The 20,705-nt window shown below is 37.2% G+C and overlaps 1 protein-coding gene across 1 annotated transcript; it reads right to left on the reverse strand.

The window, feature by feature from the left end:
- LOC105386394 (NGFI-A-binding protein homolog) lies at nucleotides 1-20,154 on the reverse strand. The gene is made up of 8 exons (XM_011556951.3): nucleotides 19,785-20,154; nucleotides 6,216-6,317; nucleotides 3,788-4,545; nucleotides 3,163-3,290; nucleotides 2,690-2,759; nucleotides 1,296-1,348; nucleotides 827-902; nucleotides 1-384 (listed from the first exon to the last, which is right to left on the reverse strand). The coding sequence occupies exons 1-8, from the start codon at nucleotides 19,909-19,911 to the stop codon at nucleotides 268-270; spliced, it is 1,431 nt and encodes a 476-aa protein (XP_011555253.3). The 5' UTR covers nucleotides 19,912-20,154; the 3' UTR covers nucleotides 1-267.
- Nucleotides 20,155-20,705: the final 551 nt, after the last annotated feature.

A 20,705-nucleotide genomic window follows, 5' to 3' on the forward strand; every position in this document is an offset into this window, starting at 1 on the left:
CTCGGGAGCTAGGCTGGCTGAGCTGAAATCAAGGGGATATGTACAAAGGTTCCACTCGAGAGAGCCACGTACAGGAACTTCACCCCCTATCAGAATAGAATAGAATATATCTGTTATGTGTTATACAAGTTATCTTCATCATCACGGCAGTTGGAATAGCACAGACCGGGACGCCTGACAACTTTATCAATGTAGTCAAAGTCTACACGTCCCATCAATCATGAAATCGCCGTGGATATCCCCTGGTATGTCCTCTTCATCATCAGGTCAGTTGGAGTGGTTCCTAGCCGGGTGCGGCGCGGCGGGCTGCAGGGCGGGGTTGGCGACGGCTATGATGCTGTCTCCTCGGGCCGCTACTACTTGAGGGCGGGACTCTTCTGTGTCCTGTTGAGGAAGGTTAATAATGTTATATTTTTTTATTTCTATATTGAGTAAATAAGGTATTTTTTGTTGCTTTATGCTTATTCTAGGTCTAGGACTGTAGGTAGAAATTCTTTTCTTACAGTCTTTTAAAAACTTTGATTAGGATCCTTATCAAAATTCGTAGCTCTTTTAATCAGGATACTTTTGATGACAAAAGATTCTTAAGTAGTAATGCGTTTGCAAGAAGTCTCGGATGCACAAAATATGAGTTGCTTTGTGGAGATCCAGGAACGAAAACCATTCCTTCATTGGAAAGAGACCTTTGCCCCAGCAGTGGGGACGAGATGGGTCTTTATGTGATTATTTGGTGACTTCGTAAGTATGTCAAGAAGTTGTAACATCGATTCTAAAGCAGTAAATACAAATTCTCAAGTAGCAATTCCGATTCTCAAGTAGTACTTACAAGCGGCGGCGTGCTGATGCTGGAGTAGGAGCAGCGTGAATCCGCATCGTCGCTCTCCACTTTCACGCCCCACCACCTGGAATACACATGAATATTATTTACCAGCTGTTCCCGCGAGCTTGCCTTCGCCTTAAAAAGTTTTACTGTGGGAATTCCGCGATAAAAAGTAGCCTATGTGTTTATTTATTTAATCCAGGGTGTCAGCTAACTCCATACCTTTCATTAGTATCGGTTCAGCCATTTTGACGTGAAGAAGTTATAAACATAATAGTATCATTTTTTTATAAAACATAATACAGATATACAGAAAACAAAACTTTGTATTGCGAGATAAGTAATATTTTACTTATCTCGCAATACAAAGTTTTGTTTTCTGTATATCTGTAGGTATGTTTTGTTTGTAGGTAAGTTTTGTTTTGTGTATCTGTAGGTACAATAGGTAGGTACACTTGGGTACACTGGCACATACCCGTGGTTAGAATTGTTTTTCGCTGTATCCGGGCCATTTCCCTCCTCACTTTCCTGTAATATGAAATCACAATCAGACAAGGCATTGGAATTATGAACAGTATACCATGCCTTATAAGAAAAAGGAGACTAAAGATTATTTTGGTTTAGAACCGGTTGTAATCCAGAAATTTCACACATATCAGTAGTCTGAAGCCGGTTCTAAACTAGAACTATCTTTAGTATTCGTTTCATAATAAGGAGTTCTAGGTTTAATTTCTGAGATGTTATGAGTGCTGTTTAACGTTAAATATAAGCAGTTTTGATTGTCATGTCTACTTATTTCGGTCACTGTTAAGAATTGGGAAACTTGTGTTTAGTAACATTAGATATGGCTAAGTACCAATATTTAATAAGATACTTAACTAAATATAATCAGCATGCAAATTAAGTACAGATGCAAGAACTAAAAGTAAAATTAAAATGTGTTTCTACTTACCGAAAGAATACCAAACCTGTTAGTAAAAGCATAGGAAATAAAAGTTGCAAAAGAATAATATATTGTACATAGGCTTTTGATTCTGATTTTCATGCTTACCTTAATCATAATAAGCAATACTATATTGTCTAATTTGAAAGATTTAATTACAATACTATGAATACTACAATATAAGTATATCCAAGAAAACAAATAGGAAATAGGACGGTCTTCTGATGAGATTCTAAATAGGGGCACCGCAAGGAAAAGTCTTACGCCCACGCTTATTTATATTTTTTCTCTAACTAGAAATTGCTTTAACCGTTGTAATATCTGTGAACCTAATAAGAATACTTAAAATTTCATAGGTCCACAAATCATTTCAACAGATTAATTAATTTAAAAAAAAAGACGTAACTATTGTCTTTGAGCTAAATGCTAGGTACACCATTTTGAGAATAACCATGGCCGTACCATAAAATTAGTGGTAAGCCCTATGTGGATTAAGTTATATTAGTCCATAAACCACTGATTAAAGAAGGTATGCATAGTGAAGGTCAAGTATTAGTCCATTGGTACGTTAATGCCCAACACGGTACGATACAGCTCCGCACTAGTTTTTAGTTAGTGAGTTCTACGTTCTACATGACTGGCGTTATGTGTTAGTCCATGTCCTTTAGGCCTTGTCCACCGGTCTGTTAGTCGGTGAGGTCTACATGAGTGGTGCTATCTGTTAGTCCACCAGTCTGTTAGTCGGTGAGGTCTACATGAGTGGTGTTATGTGTTAGTCCACCAGTCTGTTAGTCAGTGAGGTCTACATGAGTGGTGCTATCTGTTAGTCCACCAGTCTGTTAGTCAGTGAGGTCTACACGAGCGGTGTTATATGTTAGTCCACCAGTATGTTAGTCGGTGAGGTCTACATGAGTGGTGTGCGGGACCTGCCGCGGCCGCTTGCTCGGCGCCTCGTCGTCGTCTCGGTCGGAGCCCGTTGAAGCCGTGGGAGGGAGGCTGGAAGGAGACAGATTTATTCTATTAGGAATTGGGTAATAATAATTATCATGATTGTATTTTTGGCATGCACAGTGAGTTTGTCAGTCATTAAAAGGATTGGCTGGTTACATTTGATACAATCGTGGACTGGAGGTTTATAAGGAGGATACAATACACTAGAGGAGACTTTAAAGCCGTTTCCGTGTCGGCCTTAGTGGCCACCGATAGAATCACAGATATACTGATGGGAGTGACGGTAAAATCTACAATATCGGTAATGTCTAATTATTCATCCATGTTATTCTGATTAGCGTGAGCCGCTGAATGTCCAGTCGAGGATGCTCATATGCCATTTCCGTTTTGGGATAACTGTCCACAGATAGATTTGCAGATATTTATGGAGTCAAGGGTAATTCCTCACCCATGCTTAGAGTAGTGCAGGCCGGCTCTCCTGACCACCTGCCTCGCTAGTGGGAACAGCTCGTCTCTCCGAGTAAGTAGCGCCGGCACGTAGCGGCACATCTGCGCGGCTGCCTCGTTCACCATCACCTGGGGAGAAGGGGGGTGGGAGTTTGAGTCTGATGTGATTGTGTCGTCTTGTTTTGATGATGACGAATTTCTTATTCACTTGGGGAGAGAGGAGTTTAATTCTGATATGACTGTATCATCTTGTCTTGATCATAATGGTGATAGGTATCATCAGAACGTATTAAAAATGGATACCTTGGATGGTGTAATAATAGTCTATCAAAATTTAGAAAGGAAATAAGATATGTAAGAACTTCAAATCTAATTTGTAGAACGAGACTTATCCTATTGGAAGGTATGTATGATATAGTGTTCTTATTAGAAAATAATTGGTATATAAGGTATATGTAATAAACAAGATACAAATACAACATAGCCACATTACTCACACATTAGTATTTTGGGATTGTACTAGTTACGTAGTTTCAAGATAAGTGTAAAATAAATCATTCTGCACACCTTGACTAAACTTTCTAGTTGCGATCTTAATCATCACACAACGATTTCCTAAACCTTACCTCATGCAACGTGAGCGGTTTCTCCGGCTTCCGCTTGCAGTCGAAGCGTCCGTAGATGGCGGCGTACTTCCTGATCTCCTCCATGCGGCGCGGGTCAGTCTCCGGCATCTGCATCACCAGCTCCAAGTCCTTGCACATCTTCTTCTTAGTGTTCTGCGGCTTCGGCTCCAACTGCGGCAGATGTTTGCTCAACTTCTCCGCCGCGGCCGCTAGCTTTGACACCTGGACGTCTAGGAGTACTGGTGTGAGTTGGACTGGAGAGGTGACTGAGGAAGGACTGGATCCAGCTGAGGCTGGCGGACACGCGCTTTGAGGAGAAAATGAACGGGTCACTGTGGACGAAATAGGAGCGGTGGGCGCAGGGGAGGTGGGAAGGACTATTTTGGTGAACGTTGACGATTGATTCTGTACAGGACTGGTGGCTGATGTGGTGGAACCACAGCTGTTGTCAGGAGCTCCGGGGGACGGACTGTACATTGGTCTACTACTCTCTGGTGAGGCTACCGTTCTGGGTAAAACATTTGGTATTGACGCTGGCATGTTTAAAAGTCTTTGGTTGCATTGCATGAAGGGGTTTTCTGTGGGACAGAGGTTGGGGACTATGGGCATTTGGAAGAGGGCTGGGTTGGTGACCCACTCCTGCAGAGCTTTTTGCAGCCGTCTGACGTGCAGCGGCTTGGACGCCATGCCCACTAAAGCCATTATTTCGAGGAATTCCTCTTCACCGGCGTCGCATAGTTGCTGGACGTCATCGCCACCTGAAATTAAGACATAGGAAACAAATTAATTTTTTCTGTACTTTTATGTGCATAAATAATTAATTTATACCTACTTACTAATAGATTTACGTAAGTATTTTTTTGGATGCTATACAACAATGATTCAAAATTAAGAACGAGTCAAACAAGTCTTCAAGAAAGTTCAAACATTCCCAAGACAAAAAACATCCCTCAACTAACTAACAAATCCTGGCCAGCATTAATATGCAAAACCATCGCAACCAAACTACATTTCACTATCATTGTTGAAAATAAAAACGTGTGATTTGATGAAAAAAAGCAACTCGAAGACGAATTTAATTTAGGCGAAAATGCAAATGAGGTTACGTGACCATTTTGCGAAGGGGCCGCAGAAAAAAAAACAAAAGGCAGGCCGGCCAAAACCCTTGCCGAGGTAATTGACGGAATTAAAAAGAAAAAATAAATTTGCATCGAGCGCCTTGCTCCGTTCTCTAGCTCAGTTTTTTCTTCGCTTATGAAAATGAGTTTTTTATTTTTAGGACGAGCAATGATGAGAAAGTGTTTTTTCGGATGTTCCTATGGCGTAGCTAGGGGCTTAGTTAATGTATTACCATATTGAAACACCTTTTACTTTTTCATACCTATCTAATAACTCGTCAAGTTGAGACTTTTTAGAAATTAAAATTAAAATAGTCCGATAAGTCTTATGGAACCTAAAATTCTGATTTTCGACCATTCGCACTAAATATTTTGTTAAAATAATTAATTGACATATTATAAGGCTTGACTCGCACAACATTAATAAATAATTATGTTAATTTCGATAATAAGGACATTTTTGAAGTTTTACAGTAAAATCACATACTTAGGTAAATTTTGTGCAATGACATCTTCTTAGGGTGTCGATGATAAATAAGCAGTAGGTTACACCAGTTTTGGCTGATGGCATGTCTTTAAGAGACAAAGACAATACCTACCTATGTGTTTATTATGAATGGAAACTTACTTAATGAACACTTATTCATATTCTTTGTCACAACAACACAATAGGACACTCAGAAAGCTCAAAACCCTAAAACAATGTTTTTCATAAAATAACCGGGGATTGAGTTCAGCACCATCGGCATAGCAGTCAGGATCATTAACGACAACACTATCCGATCGGCGTTATTATTAATGTTACGTATAACATGGTAGAAAATGCTTTTATAACTGAGTCAACATTTTGTACGGTCAGGGGCAGAGAAACTTGACCCTCCTCTCATAATAACAAAGCTTATGAGTGGGGTCAGGTTTCATTTGTGTACATTTATATATATTTGTGCAATAAAGAATCAAATAAAGACCGGTCTAAAGTAAATACCTAATTCGTGCTTCGGACGGCACGTTAAGCCGTGGGTCCCGGTTGCTGCTTCGGCAGCAGTAGCAGCCTAGTCAGAGGCCTCCGGGCGGCTTGAAAACATCTGACAGTCGGGTTGCCCACTTACCCGACAACTCTCTCAGCACAAGCTTGCTTGTGTTGAGGTCCACCAACCCGCACTTGGCCAGCGTTGTGGACTAGGCCTAAACCCTTCCTTCATTGGAAGGAGACCCGTGCCCCAGCAGTGGGGACGTAATGGGTCGTGATGAATGATGATGATGACCTCATTATAATGATAAAATTGTTTTAAATAATAAATAATACTGACCCATTTCCAACAGGGTATCATAGTAGGCGAGCAGGCTGGCGCGCTGCATGACGCGGTACAGCTGCAACTCCGCCTCGTTGGCCGGCGCTGACGTCACCACCACTGCAATGAGGAGAGACGTTTGAGTTTATGCTGGCCTGGTACTTGGTAGCTTGAGGGTTAGTCATTGAATTCTTAAGTTATATGTACTATGTAGGTTATACACTCACGGGCAATGAAAAAGTTCCAGTGACATAGCACCAAATTACTCCTAAACGGAAAAGACTAGTATAATGACGGCGTCTGCAGTATGGGAGTAGTCGGGAGAGCAGTTGCAATGACCCCATTTTGAGAAAATAAGAAAGAAAATACATTTATTTCACACACACACGGAAACAACACAAAAAATAAATAATAAAACAAATAATTTAAAAAAAAGGCAAAGGAAAATGAGCAAGGGTGTTGCTTCCCGGTGCAGAAACGGGTTCTAGCTCAGCTTGGTGCTATGATAAACCATAGCGCTGGTTTTCAGCTATTTTGGTGTCGATATTTTGTAAGTGGAACATTTTCATTGCTCGTGAGTATATTCGAGAAGCCGTGGTGTTATAAGGCTTATATCTAGGTATAAAGCCTCGTCTTCATTCGCGAGGCCGAGTGTTCAAATGCTGGCATATTTACCTAGTTACTAACGAATTATTTTCAATTAATCCAAGAAGTCCAATCACATCACGTAGGTACTGTTACGGTGGAGGAAACAGTGACATATAAAGTAAAGGGCAAAATAATATTACAATATACCTAAGTAGGTACTGCGAAAAGCGAGTGCCTCACTTGCGATTCACCTCTGACTACACCTTCGGAGATTATAGTCGTGAGCATGCATGTAACCTATGTCTTCAATGTGCATTCTGAGCATTATCCAACCGTGGATATATATACGAATTTATGATATCATCAAATTAAATCATTTCCGTAACGATCTATTTCCGAAAAGCAGCATTAGGTAGGCAGGCCGATGTAGCGTGCCCCAAACCAATTTCGTACCAACGAAAATCGCGTGAGGAGAAATACAATGGTCGAAAAAAAACTACCAACCCCTTTTTAAAGTAACCCTAGCTATTACCGAAAAGAATCGCTTCAAACCGTTACGTTAGACGCGAAAAAAATTAATGAATAAGTTCTACATAGAGGGGGAACTCTTTTGTTAGTGGAACGGGTTCAAATACGCGCCAATGTGATGTTTGCGCGGGAACATTATCGATTCGGGTAGCTGCATTAAAAAAAAATGTTGCCACCCCTCGCGTGCACTATAGGTTTTCGGGTTGAAAAAAATGTGGGGTTGGTCTAGTAGGCCCCACCCCTGCCGCAGGTAAAAAAAAGTTATGTGCTTAGAAAAAAAAGGTGTGGCTGTCTAGGTACATGTTTTTTTCATTATGTTTTTAATAAATTTGCGATTTTTTGCAGTTTTAAATTTAGTTACTGTAGGTTAGTTTGTATCTTATACATTATGAGAATTATAATTTCTCATTTCTATTGCTTATTTATTATTTTATTTTAATAAGTTAGTATTTTAACGTTTATTCAGTTAAACAGTTACCAACAAATTATGTATAAACCCTTAGGAAATATTAAAGCAAGTACTTACGACATTTTAATTTTAATTATTATTTCACTAACTACCTATTTCTCTTCCTAAAACCTAAAACATTTCTAACAAATGAACCCTATAATAATTAATGCAAAAAGTTTGCACTTGTAAAAAAAAACTTTCTCACTAGACGGCAAGATGTCCAAAAAAAATATTAGCATAATCTCTGACACGCAAAAAATAGCCAGTAGGATATGCAAATTTCGTTTTTTGGACTTCAAAGGGCTCTGAAAGGGCGATCACTATACCGCTTTGTTTTTTTCTACTTATTTTAGAGTTTTACTGTGTTAAAAATGGTCACGTAGTTAATTTACATACTTGTATGCAAATGTGTTAACTTTTTTTAACTCCCACGGTGTTGGTTTTTTAGAGTAACTAAAAAAAGTTTCTTAGATTTTTTGTCTTTTGAAAGTCTTGTATTTTTCTTTAGGGTACTTTTTTATCTTACACTAAAATAATTATCATAAAAGTATTTCATTTAAGTAAGTACACAAAATATATAGACTTTTAAATAGTAAAGCTTACCTATAAGAAAAGACAAAATTTTAACTTACTTTATGTAATAAAATAATCTAAGTACATTGAGGAAATGTGCACGGTTAGATTGTATAGTGTAAGTACTTAACTACTTATAGGTTTGATCAGGAATACATATTTTTAACAACGATACTATAAAACATTGCCAAAAAAAATATTACATCAACGGAAATAAAATTATACCGGTTATTAAACACTGTGCATAACTAGCTGTTCATTAAGCTAATCTCAAAGAGGAAGTTAAACTTTGGTATCAAACTATCAACCCAATAATTATCATAACAAAATGATCACTCTAATTACCTTCTCGTTTACCACAATTTCCAAACATCACCGTGCGAAAATACCATCAAATATACGAACCTAATTACGACTTGAAATCTGAGGATCCTTTCTCTGAGCGTCTTTAAAAAACTCACCCTCTTATCTATGGCTGAATATGCCCGCGCATATCTTAATCTTTAATACAATAATTTCTTTAGCGGATAAACAAAAACAGCTTATTGTACAACGCCTCACATTTGAATAAAGTGTGCAGTGACAAAAAATCGCCGTTCCCAGCGCTGGCAGTGGTAAAAAGGCGCTAATGACAGTACGGTGATAGAAAACAATGGAACGGGATGTGCACTCGCATACGATTAGGTATTTTTTAGCACTTGCACCGTGTGATTGATATGCGCAATACTGTCTCCGTTATGAATATTTAGCAGATAATCCGCGCAGGTTAAAAAACTTTTTAGAAGAAAAAAGTCTTTGATCCGTGCGAATACTGGCTGAATATCTACATGGTGGTTGTAGAAAAAAAAAAGTTGATCTCAGGGAATATGGTAATCAAACCTCATCAAAGTGGTTGTTAAATTACGTTACTTTTAAAATCAGAATCCTATTCCCATATGACTTCCGTTGTATCGACTTTTTTAAAAGACAATGACTTGTAGATTTACATATTGAATATGTGTAAAAAAAATTGGATTCAACAGAAAAGGAGCTTAGGATGATAATTATTTAGGATATCTTTGTTTTCTAACTTAACACTTAGGTCTGTAAGAAATACCTACTTACCATTTTATTAAGTAAGTTTAAGTTTCTGAATCCAAATAAGCACATTAAGATAATTATATTATCTTAATATTATTATTTTTAGTTCGAATAGCATTGATTAAAATTTCAGTTCATACAAAAAGTACTCATACGTACTGTGTATGTTTTTGTACTTTTAAGGAATCTAATCCTATCTTTAAAAAAATCATACATTCATGGGTCTAAGATTAGGAGCCCAATCATTGATTTTCAATCTCGGACTTGACCATATTTTTTTCCAAACAATGAAAGCGAGATTTCGACCGGCAGGTGGCGCTGACCCAAACACTTTTTCTTGTAATTAATCAGAAATACATCTGTTGCATAATTACTACCCACAAGTCCGGGATTGAAGGGTTAATCAAATATAATAAAGAAATTAGAATATTCTGACGGACATGTGTATAAAGCATTTTTTTCACATAAAAATCTTTTTTGTTTAATTACTAAGTCAGTAATTACATTTTTTGTGTAAAATTTTATGTCATGATTAAAATGATTAGAACAAAAAGGCATTTGGTCTTTAAAATATTGCACACCTGCCAAAATGAAAAGCACACACGCGTACAGGGCAGAGAGATCATTATTAATAAACATTTCTATTTAATCTTAAAATAAATACAATGGTAAGATAATCATAATTACTTAAGTACTTATTTGAATTACAATTCTAGACTAAACGTAAACAGTACTATCTAATATCCTTCCACCCAAAGGTTATCTGGAAGAAATCGCTTTAAGCGATAAGACCGCCATTTGTACACGAGTGTAAGATTTAGTTTCTTTTGTAATGTTGTGCATGTTTTTGTGTACAAATAAAGAATATCTATCTAACAATTAATTAGTTTTATTTCTAAAATTATAAAGAACCGTGCAATGCAAACACTACTTTATCAATATCAATATTATACAAAGCAAACGTAAGGAGTCCAAATGTCCGTTACCATCAAAGGGTTGACTGACTGGCAGGACAGATGGCTCGACCACGCTAGGGTTGATGCGGGCGCCAAATAAAAACAAACAACGGAAGTCTCTCTATCTATGGTTTGGGAAGCGGAAGGACCAGCAGCGGGTGTTAGAATAAAGAATACTTTTATTGGATAAAGTAAGAGTATTATGAATATTTATTAGTGAATCCTTTTTATTAATTCACAATTCATTATTAGGTAGTAGGTAGATAGGTGTATATAGAATTTAGCCCAAGTAGTAAAGATGTTAAACGGAAATCGAAACACGGAAAAAATCTGGATAACTTTTGAACTATGATCTTGGGAAATTCGCCAAGGTGCTGATTTATATTAAGTTTTTTATGTCTATAAATAAATCTTCAGATTGATATTCAAGAATTATTATAGTAAATTGACAATACAAGTGGCAAGTGGCAACCCTACGCATTCATCAATAAACCAATTTTAACCCGACCACAGAAAGACGCCCTACATTTTTTCGATCGGTATTTTTTAAGTAAAAAAGCGAAGATAGTGTTTTTTTTTCTTCCGTCGTGTAGGTGTTAAGTAAGGTACCCCTGGGGCTTCAAGTAACAATTAGACATGTTAAAATTATTGGAACATGTGTAAAAGCGTTAAGTGGCGCTCCAGGGTAAGTTTTGTTTGTGGCTTTTCAATTTAGTTCAATAACTTGCTGCCGGTATTTTTATTTATAACATCCATAACAACAACATGTTAAAAAAAATCGGTTTTAAATTTCAATATTACCTATCTGGTGTGGCGTTCAAAAGTTAGGGTTAATTTCTGCCGAACGGTATTTATGTTTAATTGGAAAGGTAGGTAAGTTAAAGAAGAAGACGACGTGTTCTGTAATGCCTAAGTAATAGTCATACGTACTAAACTAATATAATTTAACAAGTTTTGATGTTGAATATTATACGAGTATCCATTAAAAAATACCTACCAATATATTATTATTATGTTCAATTACGATTTTATTTAGTCAACGGATCGTTATTATAAATGCATAAATACAGAATAATAAAATTCTAAGCAGATGACCGCTGATCGTGAGAAACGCATCTTGTACTTGTTCATTAAGAGCTGCACCCTTCTTCTAATAAATAGATAACCCTCCGTTTTATTCCGAGAGTACAATTCCGTAACAGGACACCCGTGGTCCAGCAGACCAACTACACTTTTTGTCTGTCCACCCTTCCACATCCTCTCATTAAAACCATTAAAAACATCTTCCCGGAAAAGAAAAAATACAAATAGCAGAGGGGTCACTTATTCCCACATCTCTTGCACCTTACGGGCAGTGAAAAACAAACTTATAATTTTAATACTGGCAACCCTTCCGTGTTTTTTTCACCAAAAAGTTTTGATTCCATCCCATTCATCCTCTTCCGTGAGAATAATAAATAGAGCAAGCGAGAATTATATCCTGCACGGAAGACATTGGGAACTATCAAATGGTTGGTTAATATGTGGGTGGTTGTGGTATTCGATCGAAGCGCCACCTTTGAGGTTAGTTAAATCTTTGTAAATCTGTATTACAAAAAATGAGTGCGGAGGTCGAACAAAAACTTTTAGAATAGGGAGAGTGGACAGTTGCTCTTGGCTTCACAAAAAGAGTTATATTGCCCGAAATGAATAATAAATGGGCTTGGTACGACACGATAAAGGTGGAATTAACTAATTCATTGGTAACTTTTATTTCTTGTCGTGTCTCAAACACGCCGTTTGTCTTTGCTGTGCCCGTTTTATGACGGCAGATGTTTTTAATTACACTTTTGGTATTACTAAACATTTTTTAGTTTAAATACTATATAATAATATCGTAGTAATTGATTATTTGCGAAACTTCCTTAGTAAATATATTTAAATTATAGCTACCTTCTTTGGTTGGTAGGTACACTTTCGTAAACATTTATCACAAAATTTAGGTAACAAGTATTTGTATGAATCAGTTCAAAGATAAAACAGAACAGAAGCAAACAATTTTTTATTTGTTTAATATCAACTTATTATAAAATACAATTGCTATTCAAATCATTTCAAACTAATCACAGACAACATTCCCACCACGGTAGGTAAAATTCATTAGGTTTTTTTCTTATTATCATTCTTCGAAGCCCTCTCCCTCAGTTCCCTAGACACAGGTGATGACAAAAAACTATAAAACTACCATAGATATAGAACGGAGTCGTTCCCGCGTTTTTCTGACGCGCCGACCTCTATGGAACGTAAAAACGCTAGACTATTTGCTTTGATTTTATGTGTAGGTACGTATACCAAGTAATACTACAGGACACTAACAAAAGATTGCTACAGGAAAACTGTTTAGTGGAAAAAATCATAGTGTACAGATGATTGTAATTGTAACCTATATTTTTTTAGAGAAGCTTGAGGTTGAAAAGGGTACACTACAGAATTCCGAATTACTTTTTTACTAATATGAAAATAACGATTTTTATAATTACGAATTTCATAGTTCTGAATAAATCACAATCCGGAATTTTAAGTTTCCGAATAGCGAAAAACACGAATAGTATAATAAACGAAATTTCAAACAACAGATTTATTAAAATTACGAAAGTCAATTTTCCGAATACCTACTATATTCAAATTCAAATTCAAATGGTTTAATCGACGTAAAATTTTACAATTATTTGTCGATAGTCATCTACCACCATTTCACAAAGGCCCCGTCATTGAGAAGGAAATAAATGGCGAAAGAAACTCCTCGAGCATCTTTTCAACTTTTTCCTTATAATCTATTACAATTTTTACTTATATCTAGTACCTACAATTTTACTTAAGTACCTATATCCATTTCATTTTTTCAATAGCCTTAGATAGAGTTGACAGATACAGCCTACCTTTAATTTAAAAAAAAACCAATGAAGGCCCTATTACAAAAGAACGTATTGTAATTGGTAAGTAGATTACGTATTAGTATTTATAAGCATTTATATAAAATTTTGATTAGGTACCTAAGTATATACAGTGCCACAAACTTATCTGTTCCGGTGAGAGCGAACTAAATTGCATGATACATAATATCTCATTACTTATGAATTGTATATTTTTTAAGATTAGATGGGTTTATTAACACCGCAAGAGCGAATTAACAATACGAGCAAACTTAAAATCTTATAAAATTAAGAAATATTAGACATTTATGTGAGCTGTCACCGGAACAGATAAGTTTGTGGCACTGTAAGTATGTGTTAGTATGTTTGTATCATCGTTAAAAGGAACCGTTCTAAAGGTTAATTTAAAATGATTTTATAATCTGGGTCATATTTTTTTACTCATCGACTTGGCGCGAGTTTTTGCACCACGAAGGTTGATTCCATCGGGGAAGAGGCCAGTTTTTTGTCAAAACCGAAAGGAGGTTACTCATGATCATTAAGACTTATAAGTTCTGATACCTACGACGGGTATTGCATGGCTCGGACGAAAGAAACACCTATCATACAAACCGTGTTTTTATTAGGTTGGCCAACTTGGAATTAACTTGAATACTGCCTAACAACCTATTTTAAGTTTGCTTCGTTCGATTCACAAGAAACGGCGGTAGGTATAAAAGTTTTATAAGTAAATGAGAATAATATTTCAACAGTTTGCCCTCAAATCGAAATAGGTAACTTGAATTCGATTATGTTTGTCGAATGATGAGTTTAAAAAATGTGTTCCCATTGCATGGGGGCGTAGATTAACTTTTAATACCACCGAAAGTGTGGTAGTATAAAGTAGCCGAAGTAGCCAAAAAGCTATCTTCCCTTCTTTTGAGTAACTAATTAAAAATGTACATTTAAGTACTTACCTACATCATTAACAACCCTGGTAGTAAAATTATACTACCTAAGTAACTAATTACAGGGCGAAATTTTATCAATACTCAAGCGAAGTCAGGTCAATGTACCCATTACCGACATACATTTATAATAAACAAAGAAACAGCCACCTCACGTCATCGCACGGTCAGCTTTGATTTAATATTCGTTGCTGGTCGAGTACTATCTACATTATCGGTTGTCCAGCTGCGGAGGCAGATGTTACTAATACATAGCTTATTAAAATGATCGACATCACTTCATAAACACTTTTATTGGGTAGGTAGGCTATGTACATACTAGCTTTTCCCCATGAGTTTCAATTCGCTTTAAAAAACCCTATGTTATGAACCTAAATTACAAAAAATATGTGAGCTTTGCTGCGAAGCTCTGCTGACCTCTGTATACAGTACAGTAGGTTATACTCGTACAAAATAGTTTCTAATTAGAATTCAATATTGTTTCATAATTTTTTCATGTAATTATTGGCTCAGACTAGATTTATTTGAATTAGTTATAAGTACACTAAATTCAGTCAGCACTGTTGAACAGTAATTATTATATTTCTTAACTTTTGTCAATTTCGTAAAATGGCGCAAAAGTATCTTCACTTGGCAATATCTCATTCACACATTCCACAATATTTCTCGTTTGTAGACAGCGTTAAATATTACTTATCTTATTTAAATTAATTAGATGTACTATTTATCCAGCGAGCCATTGCCACAAGAAAGGGGTAACTTTCAATTTCATCCCCGATATAATTAATTAACGACCGCAACACATGTTTAGACGTGGTGTCTGTCCGTTTTTCACGCTTTCTCTAACCCAGGAATACGCATTAAGGTATATTAGTCATCATCTTAACCATTCACCCTTTGCCACCTGTTAGACGACATTGAAAAAAAAAGTAAAACGTCAGTTGTTCATTTTCCCGCTCTTTTTATGGCATTGAAGAAGGATTTGTTTTATTTCTTTTTAATTGTCCGCTTGGGTCATTGCGGATGAGGCTGGCTGTCATTTTTATTTTTTCGGAAGGGTTGCTTTGCTTAACTTGATTTTGAGATTTAACGATTCGGAAGTGACATGTGTTGGTTTTGTATCCATTATTTTGGTGTCGTTTTACTACGTTTTATTTGTTTTTGTTAATGGTATTTTATTTTAAACTGTGTTATGCTTCCGGAGTACTACGACGCCATCATCATGGCATTATTAATTTGATTTCACATCAATTTTGGTAAGTTTAGTTATAAAAACAATAAAATATAAGTAGGTAAGTACCTACCCAACTGAACTTATATGAGCAAAGCGAGGAGGAGCGTGTTACATAGGTGCACATAGATATCGAAATACAAAGCGGAGCGCAGCGAAGCGGAGCGTAGCGTTTCATATAATTTAGCTTAAAAAAAATGTTTGTATACGGATTATGCTGTTAATAAACACACTATTCCTAATAGATGACTATTTCTTGTTCACTAAGAAACATTCAAGAATTTGTATTTTCGGAATATTAAAACTTCGAAGTTCGTAATTTTAACAACTCGATATATAATAAAAAATCGTACTTTTGAAACATCGAAATAATAATACCTATAGCTAATGTAATAATTAATGTAATATCTAGTAAGGTATTTAGGTAAGTACCAGATTTGAAGTGAGATCGGAAAGATACCTAGTATCTAAATAATTTGGAAAACATTGACAGACCTGAGAGGTGGAAATAAAGGGTCCTCGGAACAGCCACAAATCGTCAACAACTAAGCACATTCAGTGCACATGAGCTGATCGAGTTCTTGATCTCCATAATTTTATTATACAAAGTAAGTATAAGTACCTACTAAAGCTTTTTAAATTTAATTTCATGCCTGAAGTCTGTTTGAAAGCTAACCCAAGCTATAAAAACAATTCCAACAACGAAATGCAACCTCCAGCCGCATCGCGCAACACTACAGCAGCCGAAAAGCGCGCGTAAAAATAGCCGCGCGAAAAAACGCGCGCAGATGCATTTTATTATATAAAACAAAATGGCGACCGATTCAGTGCTAGCCGCTTATTATAAATAATTAATGATTCCGCCCGCTCTTATGCACGATAAAATGCCATTACGGTTTTCATCGGGTCCGGCAAAAAAATCGCCGCCGAAACTTGTCCGAGCAAAAAACCCCGGCTAAAAGAGTGTGCGGGCATCGCTGAAATTCCAGGTGTTTCTTACCGCCACCGCCATTTGACTCTGGCCATTATCTGCGGAATTAACACAGATAAAAAACCCTCCAATTCGATATAAAGGTACGTCAGAGCCGACGACGGTTTTTGCAAGATAAATAAAGGGAATATGGAAAGAGTTCTGCGGCTCGCCTTAATGGCGTCAACTTAATAAATATTGTACTCATGAAAATTCAGCGTCGCAATATCGGTCGTACGGGCGACCAAAACCGGACAGGTAATGTGAACTCTATTTTCAGGAGCATACGACTTCATGTGCCGCTAGTGAGTATTTACCACATGCGGCTAAATGCAGAACCTCCACAAGATATCGTTTAAAAACATTTAATTCCGTCTTACTGCATCAGCTTCATCAATGTACGCAGTTTTTGCTTCACACCGAGTTTAATGACTGCTAATTTAAAAAATAACAATTTCCAATACAAAGTGGGACAGACTAATTGCACTCCGACATCTGTAAGATAATTTTGGCATTACCTAGTTAACAGTTCTTGTCGTCGCCGCCATAAAAATAAGACGTAAGATAGGGAATGTTCAAAACAAAAACCGTTTTTAATATCGTAAATGACAGATGCATCACCACAACCCGAGAAGAGTTGAATAAAAACACGAACGGACAAACAACATTACAAGCAGAGCAAAAAACACGTCTACAGCAAGACAATTAACAATGATTTGCATATTCACACACTGGCATTGTAGAATAAGCTAACTCGAGAAAGGAGTTCGGTTAAAAAGACCGCTGCTGCTGTAAAAAATATTTGCTTTTTAAACGCATCTTTGCGTAAATCTCGTTCTTTATTTAAATTGAATAAAACTGAAAGAAGTTATTGTCTATGACTATGCGAGGGTGGTTTGGCGCGAAATAAAAAGGAAGAATAATGTCTTTCCTTTCATCGTATGATGAAGAGTCTATGCTAATAAAATGAGTAAAAAAGCAAACATGCATTGCATTGCAGTGTTTGCGAAGGAAACATTTTATATTTTTTGAAATCCCTCGATTAAGTAAGCCACGGTAAGTTTTTCTCTCCATACATCAAGATATAGCACTGGCTGCATATATTTCTGTGTCCAGTGCATATAATATCCATAAGGCGTGTATAAAAATTCGCGGGAATCTCCATATTATGTAGATTTCATACTTGGTTATGTTAAAGAGTTGACATTTTAAATGAAGACATTTGTTTTTCTTCGTCCTACGGCAAAAATATTCAACTTGACTGAATAACAAGTTAGTTAGATCCATAGAACTACAACCGTGGACTCAGGGTTTCACACCCACCTTAGAAGACATCATTAGAATTTGTTCTAAATAAACCGTATTACAGATAATATATAGGTAAGTACCTAATAAATGAATAGAAGGTCATTATGAATGACACGTTCAGGTGTCCTAAGAAGCCGTTAATTTTTCAGGAGCGCGTGACTTGCTGATCTTTGTTCCATTTTGACAACCATAATATATTGAATTTAACTTTATTGGACACTAATTACTTCGTAAAAGTTAGGTATTTCGTTTAGACTTCGCGAGAGGGCCCCTGAAAACTCCCAAATATCTACCTAAAAACAAACCCATTACTAAACACAAACTACGTATTATATAAAAACGCATCAAAATCTGTTGTGTAGTTTTTAAGATCTAAGCATATTATGTTTATTTATACACGATGTACAGATGTATACTTAAAAAAACAAAATAAAAAAAACATGTCCACTAAAAGTGTAATGATTTCCGTAGCGTAGAAACCTCCGTACCCTTCCTACTATACCTACATAGAATAATAATAATAGTTATACGTTTTGCATTAGTTTCGCGTGCTGAGATCAGCTGTGTTTTTGCGTCGTCAGCTCGTTCAGTGCGAAAGTAGTTTTTCATTATTTTCCACGGTTTTTCCACCTTCAGTCAAGACTGGCGGTTTTTTGTCGTCGCGCCTGTAACGCGGGGTGTAGCGGGATCGCGTAGTCTTGATACTCCCGAATCATGTAACAATTTATTAAGTGTGCGAACTACGAATATTTGACGATTCTAGTCGATAGTAATTTGATAGGCGGTTCACTGGAGTTTGTAAGCGTTTTTTTTAGGCCCGGGTCTCCTATTTACGCCGTAGGTCGCGTCCAGCGTCACGCCGTAGGCCGCGTCACGATGCTCACTATAGGAATGTACTGATGCGGTCTCCCTCACACGCCGACGTTGGCGCGTAGACGCCGTAGGTAGGCCATGGGACGTTGATCAAAACGTTTACGTCAAAGTCGGACGCCGCATATAGCATAAAATAGGAGACCCAGGCCTTAGTTTCTAAAGTTATTGACAGGGGCGCTGATTAAATAAATACCTATGTAAATAATACCCGAGTTCTACCACTGCGCTCTTATTTTGAATTAGTTCGGTTCAAAGATTTGTGACATAATTAATTGAATTGTCATTAGGTTGAACTTAAAACGGTTTGGCAGTAAACAAAATGCGGACAGTTTTATGCTGTGTTTTAGTATATGACACACCATCTCATTCGTATATTGTTAATCTAAGGCCGCAGATATCCAGATCAACAATCAAGCGCGGCCGGTCGCGCTACACCAACATTAAGTTGCAGTGTTGCAAAAAACGTCGTCAAGACAAAGAGGACGGGGCGATGGTTAGAAAAACACAAATTACCGGTGGACCGGGTTCGATTCCCAGTGCATGTGTTTGTTCGTACTACGCGCGAGTAAAAAGGTAGGTACGAAATCGCTTCGCGGTATTAGCAGGGGGTTCAGTTTTTGTAGACAAGACTTGGATTGATATTGAAGTACCTAGGTGCTTGCTTAGTAGTAAGGTATATAGGTACTACAGAGAGCTATTATTAGTACAGGAGTTTATGAATTTATGATAAATAAAACGTTCAAGGTTATCATTGCTTACAGTTATAGCTAAGTAGTGTATAGGTATTCTGACGGAAATTCTGAATATTATTATTTTAGAACAAGTTTTTTTTATTCAAACCTGAAATAATTATGAATTACTTATTTACCAAATTGGTGCTTACAGATTAACAAGTATAAAATTTTTGGAGGATTAACGGTATTCTTAGGTTGGTAGGCTCCTATCCTAACTATGATGGTTTGAACTACTTATACCTACTTCCATGTTCCTACTAGTACCAGTTTTGAAAGTAATGCGAAAAACTTCAAAATATAGACTAAGCTATTATTAATGAACATAATAAAAGCTTTCAGATCTCCGACATTTCTTTGAAAACAATAATTAGAAAGTTTATTTTACGTGTAACGAAAAACGCTATTTCCTGAAATTTTCAACACAACGGTGACTTACTGGTGCCATTGATGTTCCTTCCGATGATCTTATTGGATCCGTTGGGCGGCGCGGCGGGGGCGAGGGGCGGGGGCGGGCGCCCCGCGGCCTCCGGGCTCTCCATGTCGCCCTGCTCGCTCGCACACATCCACCGACAAACCCGAAACAATCACTCAAAACATAGGCTCAAAGAGGAAAAGTCACAGCCTCGAAAAAAATTAATCTGACAGCTGTCAAAAGAAAATTCGCGCGGGAATGTTTGAAGGGTAGCCGTGACGTTTGCGTTGACGCGCGCGCCTCGACTGAGCGCTGAGCCCTGCGCCACGCTCCGCCCAGCACCCCACGCGACCCCTCCACGTGCCTACGGACTGCTTTCCTTGCCCTCGATCACTACATAAAAAACATAAAGGACACAGAACCGACTAAAGTTTGAACTAAACTTCGATTTTAATCCTTGCCTCGATGAGATAAGGGTTCGGGTAGTTGAGAAACTTTTGTTTGTGCATTCGAAGTCTGTATGATTTGGTTTGCAGTGTGCGTCGTCGACTTTATGTGAAGGGATTGAAGGGGTACCAGACTTGAGGGTCGGAATTTTGTTTAAAAAATGTTCGTCAGTATTTTTGATCGATGGCCTTTGCGAGCTTTCTTTCAAATCAAAAATGATTGGTATTGTTACGAAAATACATTCACGCGAGCAATGAAAAAGTTCCATTGGTATGTGTAACGTGTTACGTTAGTGGAAGGAGGATTTTTTTCAATGCAAGTGCTTATGCTTATTTGAGTAAAAAAAATCGTCATCAATTTCGCAAGTTTCACACAAACTCGTAAGGAATCCTTCGGAGCTGATGATGATGACGTAGCCATTGGTTGTCCAGACTCCAGACTGCCCCATAAGTGTTGGTCCAAGAGGTTTCTCATGATGGCGACTATGTAACACAGCAT

The sequence above is a fragment of the Plutella xylostella genome, chromosome 7 (genome assembly GCF_932276165.1).
Source record: "Plutella xylostella chromosome 7, ilPluXylo3.1, whole genome shotgun sequence".
NCBI lineage: Eukaryota > Metazoa > Arthropoda > Insecta > Lepidoptera > Plutellidae > Plutella > Plutella xylostella.